Source organism: Somniosus microcephalus, chromosome 4 (assembly GCF_052327205.1).
Source record: "Somniosus microcephalus isolate GS21.2 chromosome 4, FLI_Smic_1.0, whole genome shotgun sequence".
Taxonomy (NCBI): domain Eukaryota; kingdom Metazoa; phylum Chordata; class Chondrichthyes; order Squaliformes; family Somniosidae; genus Somniosus; species Somniosus microcephalus.
Genome location: NC_140990.1, coordinates 279,470,110 through 279,489,359, shown reverse-complemented (window position 1 = coordinate 279,489,359; position 19,250 = coordinate 279,470,110). Strand labels below are relative to the sequence as shown.

At 42.3% G+C, this 19,250-nt stretch overlaps 1 protein-coding gene across 3 annotated transcripts in view; it reads left to right on the top strand.

Annotated features, from left to right (window-relative positions):
- The first annotated feature begins 435 nt into the window (after positions 1–435).
- snx4 (sorting nexin 4) overlaps positions 436–19,250 on the top strand; it is a 58,287-nt gene continuing 39,472 nt past the window's right edge. The window contains exons 1-2 of one of the 3 annotated variants that reach the window (XM_085986509.1): positions 436–574; positions 7,673–7,797. In XM_085986509.1, the coding sequence (XP_085842635.1) occupies positions 461–574; positions 7,673–7,797 (239 nt within the window). In that variant the 5' untranslated portion in view covers positions 436–460. The remainder of the gene's footprint in view (positions 575–7,672; positions 7,798–19,250) is intronic. The other 2 variants (XM_085986508.1, XM_085986510.1) reach the window with 2 other exon arrangements.

The following is a 19,250-nucleotide window of genomic DNA, read 5'->3' as shown; positions in this document are numbered from 1 at the left end:
AGAGACTGGAGGAAAACTCTAAATGTGAGAATCTCAGTATAATTTGTTAAATTAAGTAACACCCATCACCATTTCTAGTCCCCTCTATATTTCCAAACCCTGGAAATTCCACAAGTGTAAAGCTTCATAAGGCCAGTGACTGCATTCACACCTGAGAACATACTCAAAAAAGTGGCTGCAACTAATCTTGAAGAAACTAAACTTTCCTGTAAGTCAGGCATGCCTGCAAAAATTTTGCAAGGCTATGGGGAAAGAGCAGGGGAGTGGGGTTAATTGGGTAGCTCTTTCAAAGAGCCGGCAGATACACAAAGGGTCGGTCGAGTGGCCTCCTTCTGTGCTGTACGATTGTGAGAAGCGTGGAACGGTTGCAGAGCGTGGACTGTGCCTTTAAGCGACGGAGGGCGCGCTGTGCCTTTAACTGCGGGCTGAGCAGCGGTGGTTGCGCAGTGTTGGTCGGCAGATGATGGCAGGTCGGGTCGGGGTGGATGAGGACGAGGTGGCGGCGAGTTACCCGGGGCTTGAAGCTGATCCGGAGCCCGAGTCTGGACACAACATCTCCGGCAACAAAAGCACGGTAATGAGCGGAGTGGCGGACAGAGCTCGGGGAATAACCCGGCCTCAGGCCCGGGCCCTCGGGGGGTGGGGGGTTTGGTAATCGACGGCCCACTGGGCCGCAGCCTCGCCTCTAGCCCCGGGAGCGAGCAGTTCCCGCAGAGCGGGCCGGCGGTGTCTCGGTGCCCGGAGCCCGGCCCTGGCGATTGCAGCCCGCAGCTTCACTTCAGACCGAGCCCAGCTCCTCAGTTGGTCTCAATTCCCCCCCCCCCCCCCCCCCAATAAAGTCTTAGAGTGCAACAACTTGTCGTGAAATCCCTGTGCCTCTCTACAAAAGTGTTTTATTTTGCAGTATCATCGCCGTTTATATCCCTTTTATAGGAAACTGCGTTTAATCGTGTGATCCAAGCAACCAGTCATTGACACGGAGTGATGTTTTATTTATGTAGCAGGAGTTTTTCAGCACCCACCCTCTGCCGTGCCCCTTGCCCTCGGAACCTGGTTCTGAAATATCCCACTTTTAAGGGTGCTGTGTTTCAGCGGAGGTGCTCAGTTTTTACACAAACAAAAAAAACCTGGAAACACTCAGTACGCCAGTCAGTATCTGTGGAGAGAACAGATTTGTTCATGTTTCAGGTGTGGACTCTGTTTACATTGCCTGGCTGATTCTTCAGACCTGCTGCCCAGGATTGTGCTCTGTGCACATGGGTTTACATGCATGTGCATAAATAAATCTTCTCCCAGCAGTTTAAGTTCAGTTTAAATTTTTTATTGTGGATGGCAGCTTGTTCCTTGTCTGAGCACTTAAATTGATAGGTTTATAAAGTGTCCAGGAGTCGGTTTGGATACTAACTTTGGATTTTTATTACAACTTGTGTTGTGAACTTGCTTTGTATTACTAAAGTTGCAATGTAAATGCACATTTTCATTGGGAACATAACATAAGAACATAAATAGGAGCAGGAGTAGGCCCTTCGAGTCTGCTCTGCCATTCAATAAGATCATGGCTTATCTTCTACCTCAACTCCACTTTCCTGCACAATCCCCATATCCCTTAATAACCAAAAATCTGTCGATCTCTGCCATGAATATACTCAACGACTGAGCAGCCACAGCCCTCTGGGGTAGAGAATTCCAAAGATTCACCACCCTCCGAGTGAAGAAATTTTTCCTCAGTACTAAATGGCCAACCCCTTATTCTGAGACTCTGACCCCTAGTTCTAGACTCCCCAGCCAGGGGAAACATCCTCCCTGCATCTACCCTGTCAAGCCCTGTAAGAATTTTGTATGTTTCAATGAGATCACCTCTCATTCTTCTAAACTCTAGAGAATATAGGCCTAGTCTACACAATCTCTCCTCACAGGACAATCCCCCCATCCCAGGAACCAGTCTGGTGAACCTTTGTTGCACTCCCTCTATGGCAAGTATATCCTTACTTGGGTAAGAACAAAAAAACTGTACACAATACTCCAGGTGTGGTCTCACCAGGGCCCTATATAATTGCAGTAAGACGTCTTTACTCTTATACTCAAATCCTCTTGTAATAAAGGCCAACAAACCATTTGCTTTCCTAATTGTTTGCTGCACCTGCATATTAGCTTTCAGTGATTTGTGCACAAGGACACCCAGGTCCCTCTGAACACCAACATTTCCCAATCTCTCCATTTAAAAAATACTCTGCTTTTCTATTTTTCCTACCAAAGTGGATAACTTCACATTTCTCCACATGTTCCATTTGCCATGTTCTTGCCCACTCGCTTAACCTGTCTATATCCCCTTGCAGCTTCTTCGCATCCTCCTCACAACTTGCATTCCCACCTGGCTTTGTATCATCAGCAAACTTGGATATATTACATTTGGTTCCCTCATCCAAATCATTGATGTAGATTGCGAATAGCTGAGGCTCAAGTACTGATCCTTGCGGTACCCCACTAGTTACAGCCTGCCAACCCAAAAATGACTCGTTTATTCCTACTGTTTTCTGTCTGTTAACCAATCCTTAATCCATGCTAGTAACAATAAACAAGTAACTGTGTGCATGTTTATTTGCCAGTCTGCATTTGAGTTATAAAATTCTAACAGGACTAGACAGACGAGATGCAGGAAGGATGTTCCTGATGGTTGGGGAGTCCAGAACCAGGGGTCACAGTCTAAGGATAAGGGGTAAGCCATTTAGGACAGAGATGAGGAGGAATTTCTTTAACCAGAGAGTGGTGAACCTGTGGAATTCTCTACCATAGAAGGCAGTAGAGGCCAAGTCATTAAATATATTCAAGAAAGAGTTGGATATATTTCTTAAGGCTAAAGGGATCAAGGGATATGGGGAGAAAGCAGGGACAGAGTACTGAATTTGGATGATCAGCTATGATCGCATTGAATGGCGGAGCAGGCTCGAGGGGCCGAATGGCCTACTCCTGCTCCTATCTTCTATGTTTGAGTTCATATGTGGCTGCTGGGCCCTTCCTGAAGGTAGGAACAAGCCATGGATGGGACTTTGCTGATGCTCTCTTTGGGTAGGCTGTGTCTGCTAGGACCAGATAAGATTGCTTCTGCATTTAGAGGCATTGGTTATATTCATCACTAGGATGCTGGCAAAAAACACCAAGTTGGGCCTTGGCACTTCTGAAGGTAGCATGTTCCATTCTTTACAATGCCGTTGCCCAGATTGAGGCTGGCTTTGCTAGCCGTGCTGGAAAATAAACTAGTCTTTGTTACTAAGTGGCTTCTATTGTGACAGAATCCATATTAAAACAACTCAGCATCTGTGAGCTTGAGTCCAAATGACTGAGGAAGATCTGTGCAAGCCAGCACAAGGAAAAACTGATTTGTAGCCTGCATCTAATTAGCAAGACCACTCGGCCTCTTTGTCTGCATGTGACTAAAAGAACAGGACAATGCCTTGGAAGCCCTTGCTGTTTTTGCTGCTGTCAGGTGCAGACTGCAATCAAATCTCTTGGTGGTGTAAACTGTCTTGAGTAGCATGAGGGTGGATTTTCATACATTGCCACTTTGTGGCTGAACTAATGCCTCTGCACCAAGTAGATATTAGCATATTAAACCATCCTTTTTTGTTCCATAGGAACAATCTTCAGATGCACATTGATGTTTACTGTATATGGGACTGGGATGTATATTTTGCAGTAACCTACTTTAACCTGGTTTGTACTGTACAGAATAATCCAGCGAATTGTAAATGGACAAAAATGTTTCCTTTTTGTCACATAAAACATTATCGTCGAATGATTGAGTCTCAATAATTATTAAAAATCAACTGAGACCTAACTGTTCAATCTTTATGCCTGTTTGTTTTTGAAGAGTCTGTCTGCTCTTATTATTTTCCTCTCTCTACGCTTTTTCTTTTGTTTTGCTTGTTTCTGGTGTTCTCTTGCCATTTTGGTTGGAAGACAGTGAGTACTATGGCTAAGAAGGAGGTGTCAAATGGAAGTCCTGAGTGGCAGACACTGCATTTTATGATGGTGGCTTCATTATGCAGATTGGATGGGGGAGGGAGCTGCTGAGGGTTGAAGGCTGTTAAGCACTGAGTTATGGGTGAGGGTTGTCAGTTCAAGCAATGTTGCACACTCACTTGGTATCTGCAACATGACAACATAATGCCTCAAACATTGACCAAACATTTAATGGATTTATCCCTTCTTCCTCCACAGCCACCAAATTCCCCAGGCTTCTTGAATTACTAGAAAATTACATAGAAACATAGAAGATAGGAGCAGGAGTAGGCCATTCAATCAGATCATGGCTGATCATCCAAATTCGGTACCCTGTCCCTGCCTTCTCCCCATATCCCTTGATCCCTTTAGCCTTAAGAAGTATATCTAACTCCTTCTTGAATATATTTAATGAATTGGCCTCAACTGCCTTCTGTAGTAGAGAATTCCACAGGTTCACCACTCTCTGGGTGAAGAAATTCCTCCTCATCTCTGTCCTAAATGGCTTACCCCTTATCCTTAGACTGTGACCCCTGGTTCTGGACTCCCCAGCCATCGGGAACATCCTTCCTGCATCTAGCCTGTCTAGTCCTGTTAGAATTTTATTAGTTTCAATGAGATCCCCTCTCATTCTTCTAAACTCCAGTGAGTATAAGCCCAATCGACCCAATCTCTCCTCATACATCATTCCTGCCATCCCAGGTATCAGCCTGGTGAATCTTCGCTGAACTCCTTCCATGGCAAGAACATCCTTCCTCAGATAAGACGACCAAAACTGCACACAATACTCCAGATGTGGTCTCACCAAGGCCCTGTACAACTGCAGCAAGACATCCTTGTTCCTGTACTCAAACCCTCGCTACGAAGGCCAACATACCATTTGCCTTCTTAACCGCCTGTTGCACCTGCATGCTTACCTTCAGCGACTGGTGCACAAGGACACCCAGGTCTCGTTGCACTTCCCCTTCTCCCAATCTATTGCCATTCAGATAATCTGCATTCCTGTTTTAGCCACCAAGTGGATAACCTCGCATTTATCCACATTATTCTGCATCTGCCCAATCGCCCAACCTGTCCAAATCATACTGGAGTTTCTCTGCATCCTCCTCGCAGCACACACGCCCATCCAGCTTTGTGTCGTCTGCAAACTTGGAGATATTACATCTAGTTCCCTTGTCTAGATCATTCATATATATTGTGAATAGCTGGGGTCCAAGGACCGATCCCTGCGGTACCCCACTAGTCACTGCCTGCCACTCGGAAAAAGACCCGTTTATTCCAACTCTTTGCTTCCTGTCTGCCAGCCAGTTCTCTATCCAAGTCAATACCTTGCCCCCAATCCCATGTGCCTTAACTTTACACGCTAATCTCTTATGTGGGACCTTATCGAAAGCCTTCTGAAAGTCCAAATACACCACATCCATTGGTTCTCCCTTATCTTTTACCAGTTACATCCTCAAAAAATTCCAGTAGATTTAGTCAAGCACGATTTACCTTTTGTAAATCCATGTTGACTTTGTCTGATCCTGTCACTGTTTTCCAAGTGCTCTGCTATTACATCTTTTATAATGGACTCTAGCATTTTCCCCACTACCTTACCAGTCTATAATTCCTCGTTTTCTCTCTACCACCTTTTTTGAACAGTGGGGTAACATTAGCTACCCTCCAATCCACGGGAACTGTTCCAGAATCTATAGAATTTTGGAAGATGACCAGCAATGCATCTACTATTTCTAGGGCCACTTCCCTAAGTACCCTAGGATGTAGATTATCAGGCCCTGGGGATTTATCGGCCATCAATCCCGTCAATTTCCCTAACACCATTTCCCTACAAATACTGATTTCATTCAGTTCCTCCCTCTCATTAGACCCTATGTTCCCCGACATCTCTGGAAGGTTATTTGTGTCCTCCTTTGTGAAGACCGAACCAAAGTATGTATTTCATTGGTCTGCCATTTCTTTGTTCCCCATTATAAATTCCCCTGATTCTGACTGCAAGGGACCTACGCTTGACTTCACCAATCTTTTTCTCTTCACATATCTATAGAAGCTTTTACAGTCTGTTTTTATGTTCCCTGCAAGCTTACACTCGTACTCCAAAATTCCTAAACCTGAAGACCAAAGATAACCAAACTCGTGTAAATTCAGGAAAATATGGAGGCAAGAGGCAGCCTGGGATTGGAGAGAAAAGTGCAGAAAAAGTAATGAGTATAGGAGACACAATTGTAACTAGGCTAAAGCAGCTGAGAGGTGGCCTGGGATTGACTCGCGTGATGGCAAAAGGAGAGAATTGGGAAGAATGTGAGGTTGGAGTGGGAACTGGGCAGCTGAGATAATCCCAAAGCAGTTTACAGCCAATGAAGTATTTTTGAAATGTTGTAATGTGGGGAAACACGGCAGCCAATTTGCGCTCAGCAAGCTCCCACAAACAGCAATGAGGTAATGAGCAGATAATCTATTTTTGTCATGTTGATTGAGGGGGATAAATATTGGCCAAGACATCGGGGATAACTCCCCTGCTCTTAGTGCAATGGAATCTTTTACGTCCACCTGAGAGGGCAGAGGGGCCTCGGTTTAACGTCTCATCTGAAAGACGGCATCTCTGACAATGCAGCACTCCCTCAGCACCGCACTGGAGTGTCAGCCTAGATTTTTGTGCTCAGGTCTCTGGGGTGGGACTTGAACCTACAACCTTCTCTCTGAGGTGAGAGTGCTGCCCACTGAGCCACAGCTGACACTTGAATGGGAGGCATTTGAATGGGGGCCATAAGGAGAAATACGTTTTTGCCAATAGTTTTTTTTAAACTGGGGTTGTGGAACAGGAAATCTTTAATGTAGGCAGTAGGGCCTCTTGCTGTGGGAGTGCATGGGAAGGTTCTATAGTGACACCTGGTGGTTGGGCAGCTTAATGAAGACATTAACATTGACATTCCCATTAGAGCCACCTAGTGTCATTACAAGCAAGTGACATTTTTAACATTGGAATTCCCATAGGAAATGTTTACAAAGCAATTTTCAACAAGTGTGTGCCCTATAATAATTTTTGATATAAGATTTGTTTCCCCCCCCCCCCTCTTTGCAGGAGGGCAAGGGGAGCATATTGGAGCAAATGTTCAACTTGTAATGCTTAAAATAGCTGATCGGAAATTAATCTTGGGAGTATGCCGCAAGTTTATTCAAACCCAAAACTACCACAAACCCCTGAAGTTCACCCCTTGGCAATCTATAATATATTAAAAGTTTGCATCTGTCACCATGTATTTTCTATGTCAACATTTATAATGGAAAACTGCCTATATAAATTTTTCACAATTATTTCACTGGTGGTGATGTAATTTGTTTTTGATCTCCAACTTTTCAGCCTGTACAGCAGAGAAAGTCCAATGCTCCAGCCACCTCTGCTTCCAAAATTACTGTTTTTACTGTATAAAAAATAAAATAATAATATCTGTGAATTATGCTTGTACACTGTCCTTTAGCCCTACCTCACCTGAAGACTATGCTTGGTCTTGACTCCTAATGTGCAATGGTACTGGAGGTTCCTTAAAAGTTTATTTAGGAATATTTGTATAGTGCTGCTACTGCATGGTGCTAAGGGATGCAAATGCATGGGTAAATGGTAATTTTTAATTTTCTAGTTTGCAATTAACACTTTTTTTTTATAAATGCAAAGATAATGGAAGGCGAAAGCTGCTTATTGAAGAAAATGGAGATCAGTGTGTCGGAAGCAGAAAAACGAACGGGAAAAAATGCAGTGAACATGCAGGAGATTTATACCGTGTACCTCATTGAAACAAGGTAAGTGCAACTGCATTATAAAAAATGATGTTTAGCTCTGGTTTACAGAAGTTTAGTGGTCTGTAATTTACATTTTTAGGTGAAAACAAAAACTACCTTTTGAATTTAGTCACCATTGATTTTACAGTCAAGCTGCCATTTTAAGAGGTCCTACAAGTTAACTTGGACATATCACTTCAGAGTTTTGGTAGGCATGCATCTTTCTTCATAGAGCTGCTGATTCATTCTTTACAACATGTTACTATTCCTTTATATTGTACTACTGTACTGTATATGGGAATATAACATTTTCCCCTGAAAGTGACCAGCTGACAGATCACTTGTGCCAGGCCAGTGTTGTAATGTTGTTAACTGAATTTATAACCTGGAGGAACAATCACGATTGACGTCAGCATCTATCAAGAAAAATCAGCTGGAACAGAACATTAATTGTAAGTAAATTTGTTTGCAGTGCTGTACCAGAATCTTCATGGTTTTTTTGGGTAGTAAATTACTGGTATCTAAAATCCAGTGACTAAATTCTGTTTTTTTTTTTTTTAAATGGAGACTTTCCCAGCTTTGGCCTAAATTTGGAATTGGGGGAGAAAAATGAACATTCTAAGTAACATCTATGTTCGTTATACCATTTTTGATCTTTCTTCACTCTACTTTCTAGCTAGTTCTAACCCTTTTTGTGCGCTGTTTGTGTTTTCCTAATGCACTGAGCATTCCCGTGTGCATTTTATTTCAGTATGATGTTCATATTATTCCTGTTTTAATGTGCTCCTTAAACTTAAACTTTTATGGTACAATCCAACTAGGCTTATTTAGTGTAATTCGTGTTGGTATGTTGTAGGAAACATTGAACAACCCAGCACAGTTTAATACTGGGCAATGAGCTTTATTATAGTCTTAAATATTTTCAAACTGCTCTTGCTGCTACTAAATATTATGTGACTCAAAATCTGGTTGTATTGCTGATTGTCAAAATACCTGCATTGCAGTTATGTATAAAAAAAAATATGCCTACATTTCAATATTGTTGAAATCCTAGGGACACCACTGACATGATTATCTATCTAATGAGACGATTCTCCTAGTATAGAAATGGTCATCACGCACTTGCCAATTTCACCCCCCACCCCATGACCTCAAACTGGTGGTAGCTTTCTTGTCTGTCTGTCTGTCTTCTACAGTCTGGGAATAGTACAGGTGGCCTAAAGATGGGAAGAGAGAAATAGTTGGTGTGAAATGTTTACTATGCAACATGTATATTTTTTAAAATTAGCTTTCAGTTTTGGCTGGATGCTGAGAGCTAAGTGAATATAAGTTGGAATCTTGGTTGTGTTCATTTGAGACCGTACTTTTATTTAAAAAAAAAAAAAAAAAAATGGCACAGCTTTAGGAGCTGCACAGAAAGTAATCATGATTTATTTTTCTGAAATCTCCCTACAGAATGTACTGTTAAGTATGTGCAAGAAGGTTTCATTATGTTGCCATACACTTCCAGAATCATTATGTAGTCTTTAGGCATTGGCCTCCTTTCCTTAAAGATCCTGGTCAACATATGCCAAAAAAGATTGATTTAAAAAAAAAAAAATCTATTGGAGTAGGAAGACATTGGCAGTTGTGCCGATTTATTTTGCAGGGGGAAGGGGAAATTAACCTGAAGCATTTGGAGTGTTGCTCGTTCTCCTATTGATGCTATTTTGCTTGCCCTATACAGAGAACAGGTACATGCAGCAATGGCTACAAGGTTGCATCCCAGATATCCTACACTGGGGGGGAAGAATTGGCTTGTAACTAGTTACCATGTTTTTCATCTGAATTAAAGTGTCTTTCTTTTCTATAAAATGTATAAACACTACTAAACTAACCTGAGTATCAAAGTTGCTGCTGGGGAAATTATTCTATGGCCTCCTCCTAAGGTAACTTGAAGTAAGAATAAAGGCAAGAATAATATTGAATATCTGGTTGAAGCTGAGTCTGGGAGTTGCTAGCAGATTATATCCAATGTGCTTTATTAGAAAATGCATTGGATACTCTAAATGATTTGTATCATTGGCCTAATCCTAATTTGTACATTAAATAAGGGATAGCAGAAATGGAATTAGACATTTGTACAATACAGATACAGTTGGCATTCAGAACTCTGCCCTTGTGACTAGATTACAGCTTTATCACTCCTTGCTACCTCAAAGTATACTGGACATACTGTAAATGTGTTTTATGTTCATAATCTTCGATTTTGATTGATGGAGTTTGCCAAACAAGTTGGGTTCATTACAAAGTTAAAAGTAGTGCAATATGACATTTGTAGAAAAGTATTATGCTTCTTTGTGGATTTGTTTTGGCACTTGCACTTATCAATAAATAGCTTGTAGTTCACATGCAAAGCCTGTTCAGTACAGTTCTGGGGCAGGAGGGACCTGTTCAAGAAAGATAGGTTGCACTTCATCAGAGCTGGGACCAATGTCCTCGTGCTGTGGGAGGGTTTAAAGGGGGGTGGGCACCTAGATGACACATTAGAGGGGAGAAATGAGGTACACAGGACTGGATGAGACAAATAGCACTAGAGTAAAGAATAATTCAGAAATCGGATGGACCAAATGGGGAACATGCAAGGCAGTCTGAGGTGGGTTTGGAGTGCATGTATGTAGTAAGAGACCTGGCTTAATGAAGGGGAGGATTTGGAAGTTGCTAATCCTGGCTACAAGGTATTCAGGGAATGGAAAAAAGGAGGGGGGTGGTGCTGGTGGTGGTGGTATTGATCAAATAAACTATAATAGCATTAGACAGGATGATGTAGTTGAATCCGTTTGTTTTGAATTAAGGAACAATAGAGGAGCTATTGCACTAGGTGTATACTATAGGCCACCAGTGGGAAGGAGATGGAGGAGCAAGTTACAGAAAGTTGCAAGAACTACAGAGTAGCGATAATGGGGGATTTTAATTATCCTAATATAGATTGGGATAGTAACAGTGTAAAGGGCAAAGAGGGGGAGGATCTTGATCAGTGTGTTTCCAGACTAACGAGAAAGGAAGCAGTGTTGGATTTAGTTCTGGGGAATGAAGTGGAGCAATGTTCAGTGGGGGAGCATTTTGGGAATAGATCATTATATCATAAGGTTTAGAATAGTTATGGAAAAGGACAATGAACAATCAAGTGTAAAAGTACTTAACTGGAGAAGGGCTAACTGCAGTGAGTTGAAAAGGGATCTGGCCCAGGGGGATTGGAATCAAAGATTGGTAGGCAAAACAGTAATTGAACAATGGGAGGCCTTCAAAGAGGAGCTGGTTTGGGTACAGAGTAGAGACATTCCCACGAGGGGAAAGGAAGAGCATCCAAAACTAGAGCTCCCTGGGTGACTAAAGAGATAGAGATTAAAATGAGACAGAAAAAGGAGGCTTCTGACAAATGCAAGGTTCATAATACAGTAGAGAACCAAGCTGAATACAGAGAGTACGGAGATCTATAAAAGGGGCAGGGAGTATGAGATTAAATTAGCGGCAAATTAAAAGGAACCCAAAAGTCTTTTATAAACATATATAAATAGTGGAAGGGTGGGGCAGATTAGGGACCAAAAAGATGATGATCTTGTGGAGGCAGAGGGCATGGCTGAGGTACTAAATAAGTACCTTGCATCTGTCTTCACCAGAGAAGAGGATGCTGCCAATGTAGCAGTAGGGAGGTAGTGGTGATACTGGCTAGGATAAAAATGGATAGAGCAGGTACTTAAGTTTGGCAATAGTCAAAGTAGAAAAGTCACCTTGTCTAGATGGGATACATGCTAGATTACAGTAAGGGTGGAAATTGCAGAGGCTCTGACCACAATCTTCCAATACTCTTGGATATGGGGGTGGTGTCAGAGGACTCTGATTACAAATATTACACCCCTGTTCAAAAAAGGGAGAGGGATAAAACCTGACAATTGCAGGCCAGTCAGCCTAATGTTGATGGCAGGGAAACTTTGAGACATTAATTTGGTCACAATTAATTAGCATTTGGAAAATCATGGGCTAATAAATGACAGTCAGCATGGATTTGTTAAAGGCAAATAATGTTTGACTAATTTGATCAGGTTCTTTGAAGTAATGGAGAGGGTTGATGAGGGTAGTGCGGTTGATGTGTATATAGACTTTCAAAAGGCTTTGACAGAGTACCATATAATAGACATGTAAGCAAAATTATAGCCCATGGGTTTAAAGGAACAGTGGTGACATGGATATGAAATTGGCTAAAGGACAAAGCAGAGAGTAGTGGTGAACAGTTGTTTTTCAGACTGGACTGAAGTATACAGTGGTTGGTATTTGGACCACTGCTCTTTTTGATATATTAATGACCTGGACTTGGGCGTAAAGGGCATAATTTCAAAGTTTGCAGATGACATGAAACTCGGAAAGTAAATAATGAGGAATGTAACAGACTTCAGGAGGACGAGGACATGGACAGACTGGTGAAATGGCTGGACACATGGCTGATGAAATTTAACGCAGTGAAGTGATGCATTTTGGTAGGCAGTATGAGGAGAGTCAATATAAACTAAATGGTACAATTTTGAAGGGCTGCAGGAACAGAGACCTGGGGTGTATGTACACAGATATTTGAAGGTGATGGGACTATTTTATAGATTTATGTATATAAAAGCATATCGGGTCCTTCGTTTTATTCGGAGTACAAAAGCAAGGCAGTTATGCTAAACTTTTTATAAAACACTGGTTTGGCCTCAGCTGGAGTATTGTGTTCAATTCTGGGTACCACACTTCAGAAGGATATCAAGGCCTTGGAGAGGATGCAGAAGAGATTTACTAGAATGATATCTGGGATGAGGGGCTTAAGTTCAGTGGAGAGAATAGAGATGCTGAGAAGGTTAAGAGATTTGATCGGTGTTCAAAATCATGAACCATTTTGCTAGAGTAAATGAGAGACTCTTTCCAGTGGCAGAAGAGTCAGTAACCAGAGGGGACAGATTTAAGGTGATTGGCAAAAGAACCAGTGGTGGCAAAAGAACCAGTGGTGACATGAAGGAAAATAAAATTTACGCAACGAGTTGTTGTGATCTGGAATGCACTGCCTGACAAGGTGGTGAAAACAGATTCAATAGTAACTTTCAAAATGGAATTGGATAAATACTTGAAGGGAAAAAGATTAGACAGCTATGGGGAAAGAGCAGTGGACTGGGACTAATTGGATAGTTCTTCAAAGAGCCAGCATGATTAGCCGAATGGCCTCCTTCTGTGCTTTATGATTCTATGTTACAGTATATCCATTTTTTTGTTCATCGGATGTGGGCGTCACTGGTAAGGCCTGCATTTATTGCCATCCCAAATTGCCCTTGAAGATGGTGGTGAGCCGCCTGCTTGCACTGCTGCAGTCCGTGTGTTGAAGGTACTCCCACAGTGCTGTTACAGAAGGAGTTCCAGGATTTTGACCCAATGACTGTGAAGGAACAGCGATATATTTCCAAGTCATGATGGTGTGTGACTTGGCGGTGATGGTGTTCCCATGTGCCTGCTGCCCTTGTCCTTCTAGATGGTAGAGGTTGTGGGTTTGGGAGGTGCTGTCGAAGAAGCCTTGGCGAGTTGCTGCAGTGCATCTTGTAGATGATACACACTGCAAGATTTGTGCAAGGAAATATCTTCATTGTTTTAATGTAGAGGTAGATATATCTAAGAATAGCCAGACTGAGTGTCTCCTATTCCCTGTTGCTTCTAGTATTGTTTAACAAATTTAGCTAAAATTTAATCTTGCAAGCAGGAAATTGTCTTTCATTTCTTGTTCAGCCATCCAGTCACACTTTGTATAATCCTTATTTGAATGTTTTAAGTGAATTACAACCTAGCTGGAGGTTTGTTTTCATGCTTTCATTTTGCCACACTTCTGGTTTGAGTGCTGAAAAACTGAAATTGTCAGCTCTCAAAACTTTGTGCTAACCAAGATGAGGAATATTAATAGTGGGAATTGGAACATAAGAACACAAATAGGAGCAGGAGTAGGCCATTCAACCCCTCGCTTGCTCCGCCATTCAATAAGATCATGGCTGATCTTCTACCTCAACTCCACTTGCACTATCCCCATATCCCTTGATTCCCTAATATCCAAAAATCTATAGATCTGTCTTGAATATACTCAACGACTGAGCCTCCACAGCCCTCTAGGTAAGAGAATTCCAAAGATTCACCACCCTCTGAGTGAAGAAATTGCTCCTCGCCTCAGTCCTAAATGGCCAACCCCTTATTCGGAGACTGTGACCCCTGGTTCTAGACCCCCCAGCCAGGGGAAACATCCTCCCTGCATCTACCCTGTCAAGCCCTGTAAGAATTTTGTATGTTTCAATGAGATCACCTCTCATTCTTCTAAACTCTAGAGAATATCAACCTAGTCTACTCAATCTCTCCTCATAGGACAATCCCCCCATCCCAGGAACCAGTCTGGTGAACCTTTGTTGCACTCCATCCTTAGTATATCCTTCCTTGGGTAAGGAGACCAAAACTACACAATACTCCAGGTGTGGTCTCACCAGGGCCCTATATAATTGCAGTAAGATGTCTTTACTCTTATACTCAAATCCTCTTGTAATAAAGGCCAACATACCATTTGCTTTCCTAATTACTTGCTGTACCTGCATGTTAACTTTCAGTGATTTGTGTACAAGGACATCCAGGTCCCTCTGAACACCAACATTTCCCAATCTCGCACCATTTAAAAAATACTCTGCTTTTCTATTTTTCCTACCAAAGTGGATAACTTCACATTTCTTCACATTATATTCCATTTGCCATGTTCTTGCCCACTCACTTAGCCTGTCTATATCCCCTTGAAGCTTTCTTGCATCCTGCTCACAACTTACATTCCCACCCAGCTTTGTATCATCAGCAAACTTGGATATATTACATTTGGTCCCCTCATCCAAATCATTGCTGTAGATTGTGAATAGCTGAGGCCCAAGCACTGATCCTTACGGTACCCCACTACTTACAGCCTGCCAACCCAAAAATGACCCATTTATTCCTACTGTTTTTCTGTCCGTTAACCAATCCTCAATCCCATGACCCCTAATTTTGTTTAATAACCTCTTGTGTGGCACCTTTATTAAATGCCTTCTGAAAATCTAAACACACCACATCCACTGGTTTCCCCCTTAACAGATTCGTCAAACATGATTTCCCTTTCATAAATCCATGTTGACTGCCCAATCCTATTATTATTTTCTAAGTGCCCTGTTACCATGTCCTTATTAATAGATACAAGTTGAAGGTTGTCCTGTTTCAGGCACCCAACATCAACATAAACCTCTGAAGTCGGGCATAGCTAGGTGCATTGTAAAGCTTTCTCTACTCTGCCTCGATGTTTTTCCAAACGAGCACTCTTATTGCACCTGAGATCTCTTCCATTTTAAACATCAGACATTTTCTTGCATAATTACTTTTGGAGTGTATAACTTGTGTAAAGTGCTGTCATGTGTTACCTCTAAAAGGTGCTTTATCCCGTGGTCTTTGCGTGAGATTGGCCCAGTTAATTGCCACGAGAAACAAGGTTGACTATTTATTTTGTGTCAGATCCTTTCAACCACAGGGAGAAAAGACTTTCAACCTTTATTAGTCTGGGCTGGATTTTAACCCTGGTCCCAGAGGTGAAAAGCCAATTTACCAACCCGTCTGAAACATCCTCCAAAACTGAAGGTATTTCAAATATTAATTTCAAGTTGATGGTTGTATGAACTCATCTGGTATTGCACTTTGTATGTCTGATACCAGGGTAGTGATCAAACTTTAAACTTATAGAAAGAAAGAAAATCTTGCATTTATATACAGTAATGTCTTCTCGCATCTTCAGGACATTACCACTTTCTGGTCCCTTTTCTTCCTGAGACACAGGCGATGTGGAGAGAGGGATGGGGAGAGCGAGAGAGACAGAATGTCTATAGCTTTCTAAGGCAAAAAAAAATCTACCTATTCCTTGTGTTGGGATTTATCTTGCTTCCAGCTGCATGCTCTTGAGGGATTACATGACCTTGGATAATTTGTGGCAGAACTTTGAATGTTTGGTTCAATATTTTCCTTTGGAAGCAGAATGGTGAAAGAGCAAGGAAAATTGGAGGAGGGTGACAGAAATCTGATACCATGGATTGGGAGGTAAAATTTCCCCCTTTTTTGAAGTAGTGGGTGGTTCAGGGAGCATATGTAGCTTGGCCAATATGTAAAACTATTTGGAAGTTTTAGAAATGTTGGACACTAGTGAAATGAAACAGCACAATAACTTTTTGAATTTTCAATCATAACTGGGGGAGTGTAAGCCAGTGATCATTCCCTTGTATTTTCCTAACAGGATACTTGTACTGAAGCTACATTTGTTTTTATTTGAAGCTCCCACAATATAAGTTCATAAAAACTTGAGTTATGCAAATGAAATGAAAATTTTAGGCTTTAAATTTGAGTAAAATGTTTTTGGTAATAAATGGGATACTTTCTAAAAGCTGCAGAAAGCATTAGATTTGTTTTAGGTGCGATGGAATGGGAAGAAAATACCTGAATAATTACCAGATTAAAAAAAAAGAAATCAGGGCAAACCTCTCTGCTTTCAGCTGAAGAGTTAATAATGGGGGCAGGGTGCATCCTGCAGGCCGTTTAGAAAGTAGCTCACTTCCTATTAAATGCACACTTAATTATCGATTTTGTTACAACAGTTCTCTTTTCCTGTGCCTTGAAGCCATTGCTGGGTTGTCGTGTTTGCTGTGTCATACTAACTGAAGTTCTTTTATTGGATCGTGCATCTAATAATCGAAGGGAAATTCTGCAGGAGAAACAAAGACAATCCAGTACTAAGCCTGCTCTAAAATTAGTAGATATGGCTTATGACGGGTGGAATCCTTGCTGATGGCCATTGAAATTTAATTGAATCCATATGGTTTTTGTTGGAGCTGAAATGGCTTCAGCATCCTGCTGTTTGCTACAAAAGACCAGCCCAATCTATGTGGATCAATTTACTTCAGAATATTTTTGTTTAACTGTTCTTGTTCTGCCCTTGATTTTGTTTTGTGCCCCTGGGGCTGTACACACTAAGCCACAAAGAATTGTACTAACAATGTTGCTGAAATTGAAATGAGGGGGTTTATTATTGAAATGCATATCCTGCACAAAAGTAAATGGTTCTAAAGTCTGTCTCTTTCTTACCATAAGGGAGTGCAAAAGACAAGGCTGAAGCATTTGCAACCACCGTCAGCCAGAAGTGCTGAGTAGATGATCCATCTCTGCCTCCTCCCGAGGTCCCCACCGTCACAGAAGCCAGTCTTCAGCCAATTCGATTCACTCCACGTGATATCAAGAAACGGCTGAGCGCACTGGATACACCCGAGGCTATGGGCCCGACAACATCCCGGCTGTCGTTCTAAAGACTTGTGCTCCAGAACTAGCCGCACCTCTAGCCAAGCTGTTCCAGTGCAGCTACAACACTGGCATCTACCTGACAATGTGGAAAACTGACCAGGTATGTCCTGTCCACAAAAAGCAGGACAAATCTAATCCGGCCAATTACTGCCCCATTAGTCTATTCTTAATCGTCAGCAAAGTGATGGAAGGTGTCATCGACAGTGCTATCAAGCAACACTTGCTCACCAATAACCTGCTCACTGATGCTCTGTTTGGGTTCTGCCAGGACCACTCTGCTTCCGACCTCATTACAGCCTTGGTCCAAACATGGACAAAAGAGCTGAATTCCAGAGGTGAGAGTGACTGTCCTTGACATCACGGCAGCATTTGACCAAGTGTGGCATGAACGAGCCTTAGTAAAACTGAAGTCAATGGGAATCGGGGAAAACTCTCCACTGGCTGGAGTCATACCTAGCGCAAAGGAAGATGGTTGTGGTTGTTAGTCAATCATCTTGGCCCCAGGACATTGCTGCTGAAGTTCCTCAGAGCAGTGTCCTAGGCCCAACCATCTTCAGCTGCTTCATCAATGACCTTACCTCCATTATAAGGTCAGAAGTGGGGATGTTTGCTGATGACTGCAGTGTTCAGTTCCATTTGCAAATCCTCAGCCAATGATGCAGTCCATGTCCGCATGCAGCAAGACCTGGACGACATTCAGGCTTGGGCTGATGAGCGGCAAGCAACATTCGTGCCATGTAATTACTATCTCCAACAAGTGAGTCTAACCACCGCTCCATGACACTCAACGGCATTACCATTGCTGAATCCGCCACCATCAACCTCCATTGACCAGAAACTTAATTGGACCAGCCACATAAGTACTGTGGCTACAAGAGCAGGTCAGAGGCTAGGTATTCTGCAGCAAGTGTCTCACCTCCTGACTCCCAAAGCCTTTCCACCACCTGCAAGGCACAAGTAAGGAGTGTGATGGAATACTCTCCACTTGCCTGGATGAGTGCAGCTCCAACAACACAAGAAGCTTGACACCATCCAGGACAAAACCGCCCCATCCCATCCACCACCTTAAAAATTCACTGCCTCCACCACCGGCGTACCGTGGCTGCAGTGTGTATCATTTACAAGATGCACTGCAGCAACTCACCAAGGCTTCTTCGGCAGCACCTCCCAAACCCACGACCTCTACCACCTATAAGGACAAGGGTAGCAGGCTCTTGGGAACACCATCACCTGCAAGTTCCCCTCCAAGTGTCTCACATCCTGACTTTGCAATATATTGCCGTTCCTTCATTGTCACTGGGTCAAAATCCTGGAACTTCCTCCCTAACAGCATTGTGGGAGTACCTTCACCGCACGGACTGCAGCGATTCAAGAAGACGGCTCACCACCACCTTCTCGAGGGCAATTAGGGATGGACAATAAATGCTGGCCTTGCCAGCGATGCCCACATCTCAGGAATGATTTTTAAAAAACACAAATTGCACAGATGGCATAATTCACAAGTGCAAGTTATATTTGTGATGCTTGGGTGGGGGAAGGAGGTGTTAAAACAACTTATTAAACAAGTTTTTGGTTCTGTTATTAAATTTTATTGGTGTCTCTGTTTTAAAGGAATAACATGTATTTTCATTTTCCTCTAAATCTGACTTGCACTTTTGGGCTTTGCATACTCTGTAACCAGTGAGACATTGGTATTGTTAGTAACGTTTGGTTACATCCTGTGGTGCTATATAATTTGCAGATTGGGCTCTCCTGCCAGGACGGTGTATGTAGTGGCATTAGCGCCTTCCAGTGCAAGTTACAGAATGTTTTGTGCTGCAGGCTAAGTTTTTCAATTCTCTATGCATTTAATATTAGGATTATTTTTTAAGTTTTAAGAAATAAAAGTACATTAGTCATCTGTATGGCAGTGAAAAATGCTTTTGAGGAATAGTATTTACCTGCTTGTGCAGTGGATAAAGCCAGAAATAAGCAGAATATTGTTGAATTAGGATCTTGAGGCACTGAAGGTTGCAGGAACTCCTGGCTTTTGGCAATAATGCACTCGCTACTCTCTCTTCCTCATTTCACTTCCTTGGTCTGGTTTG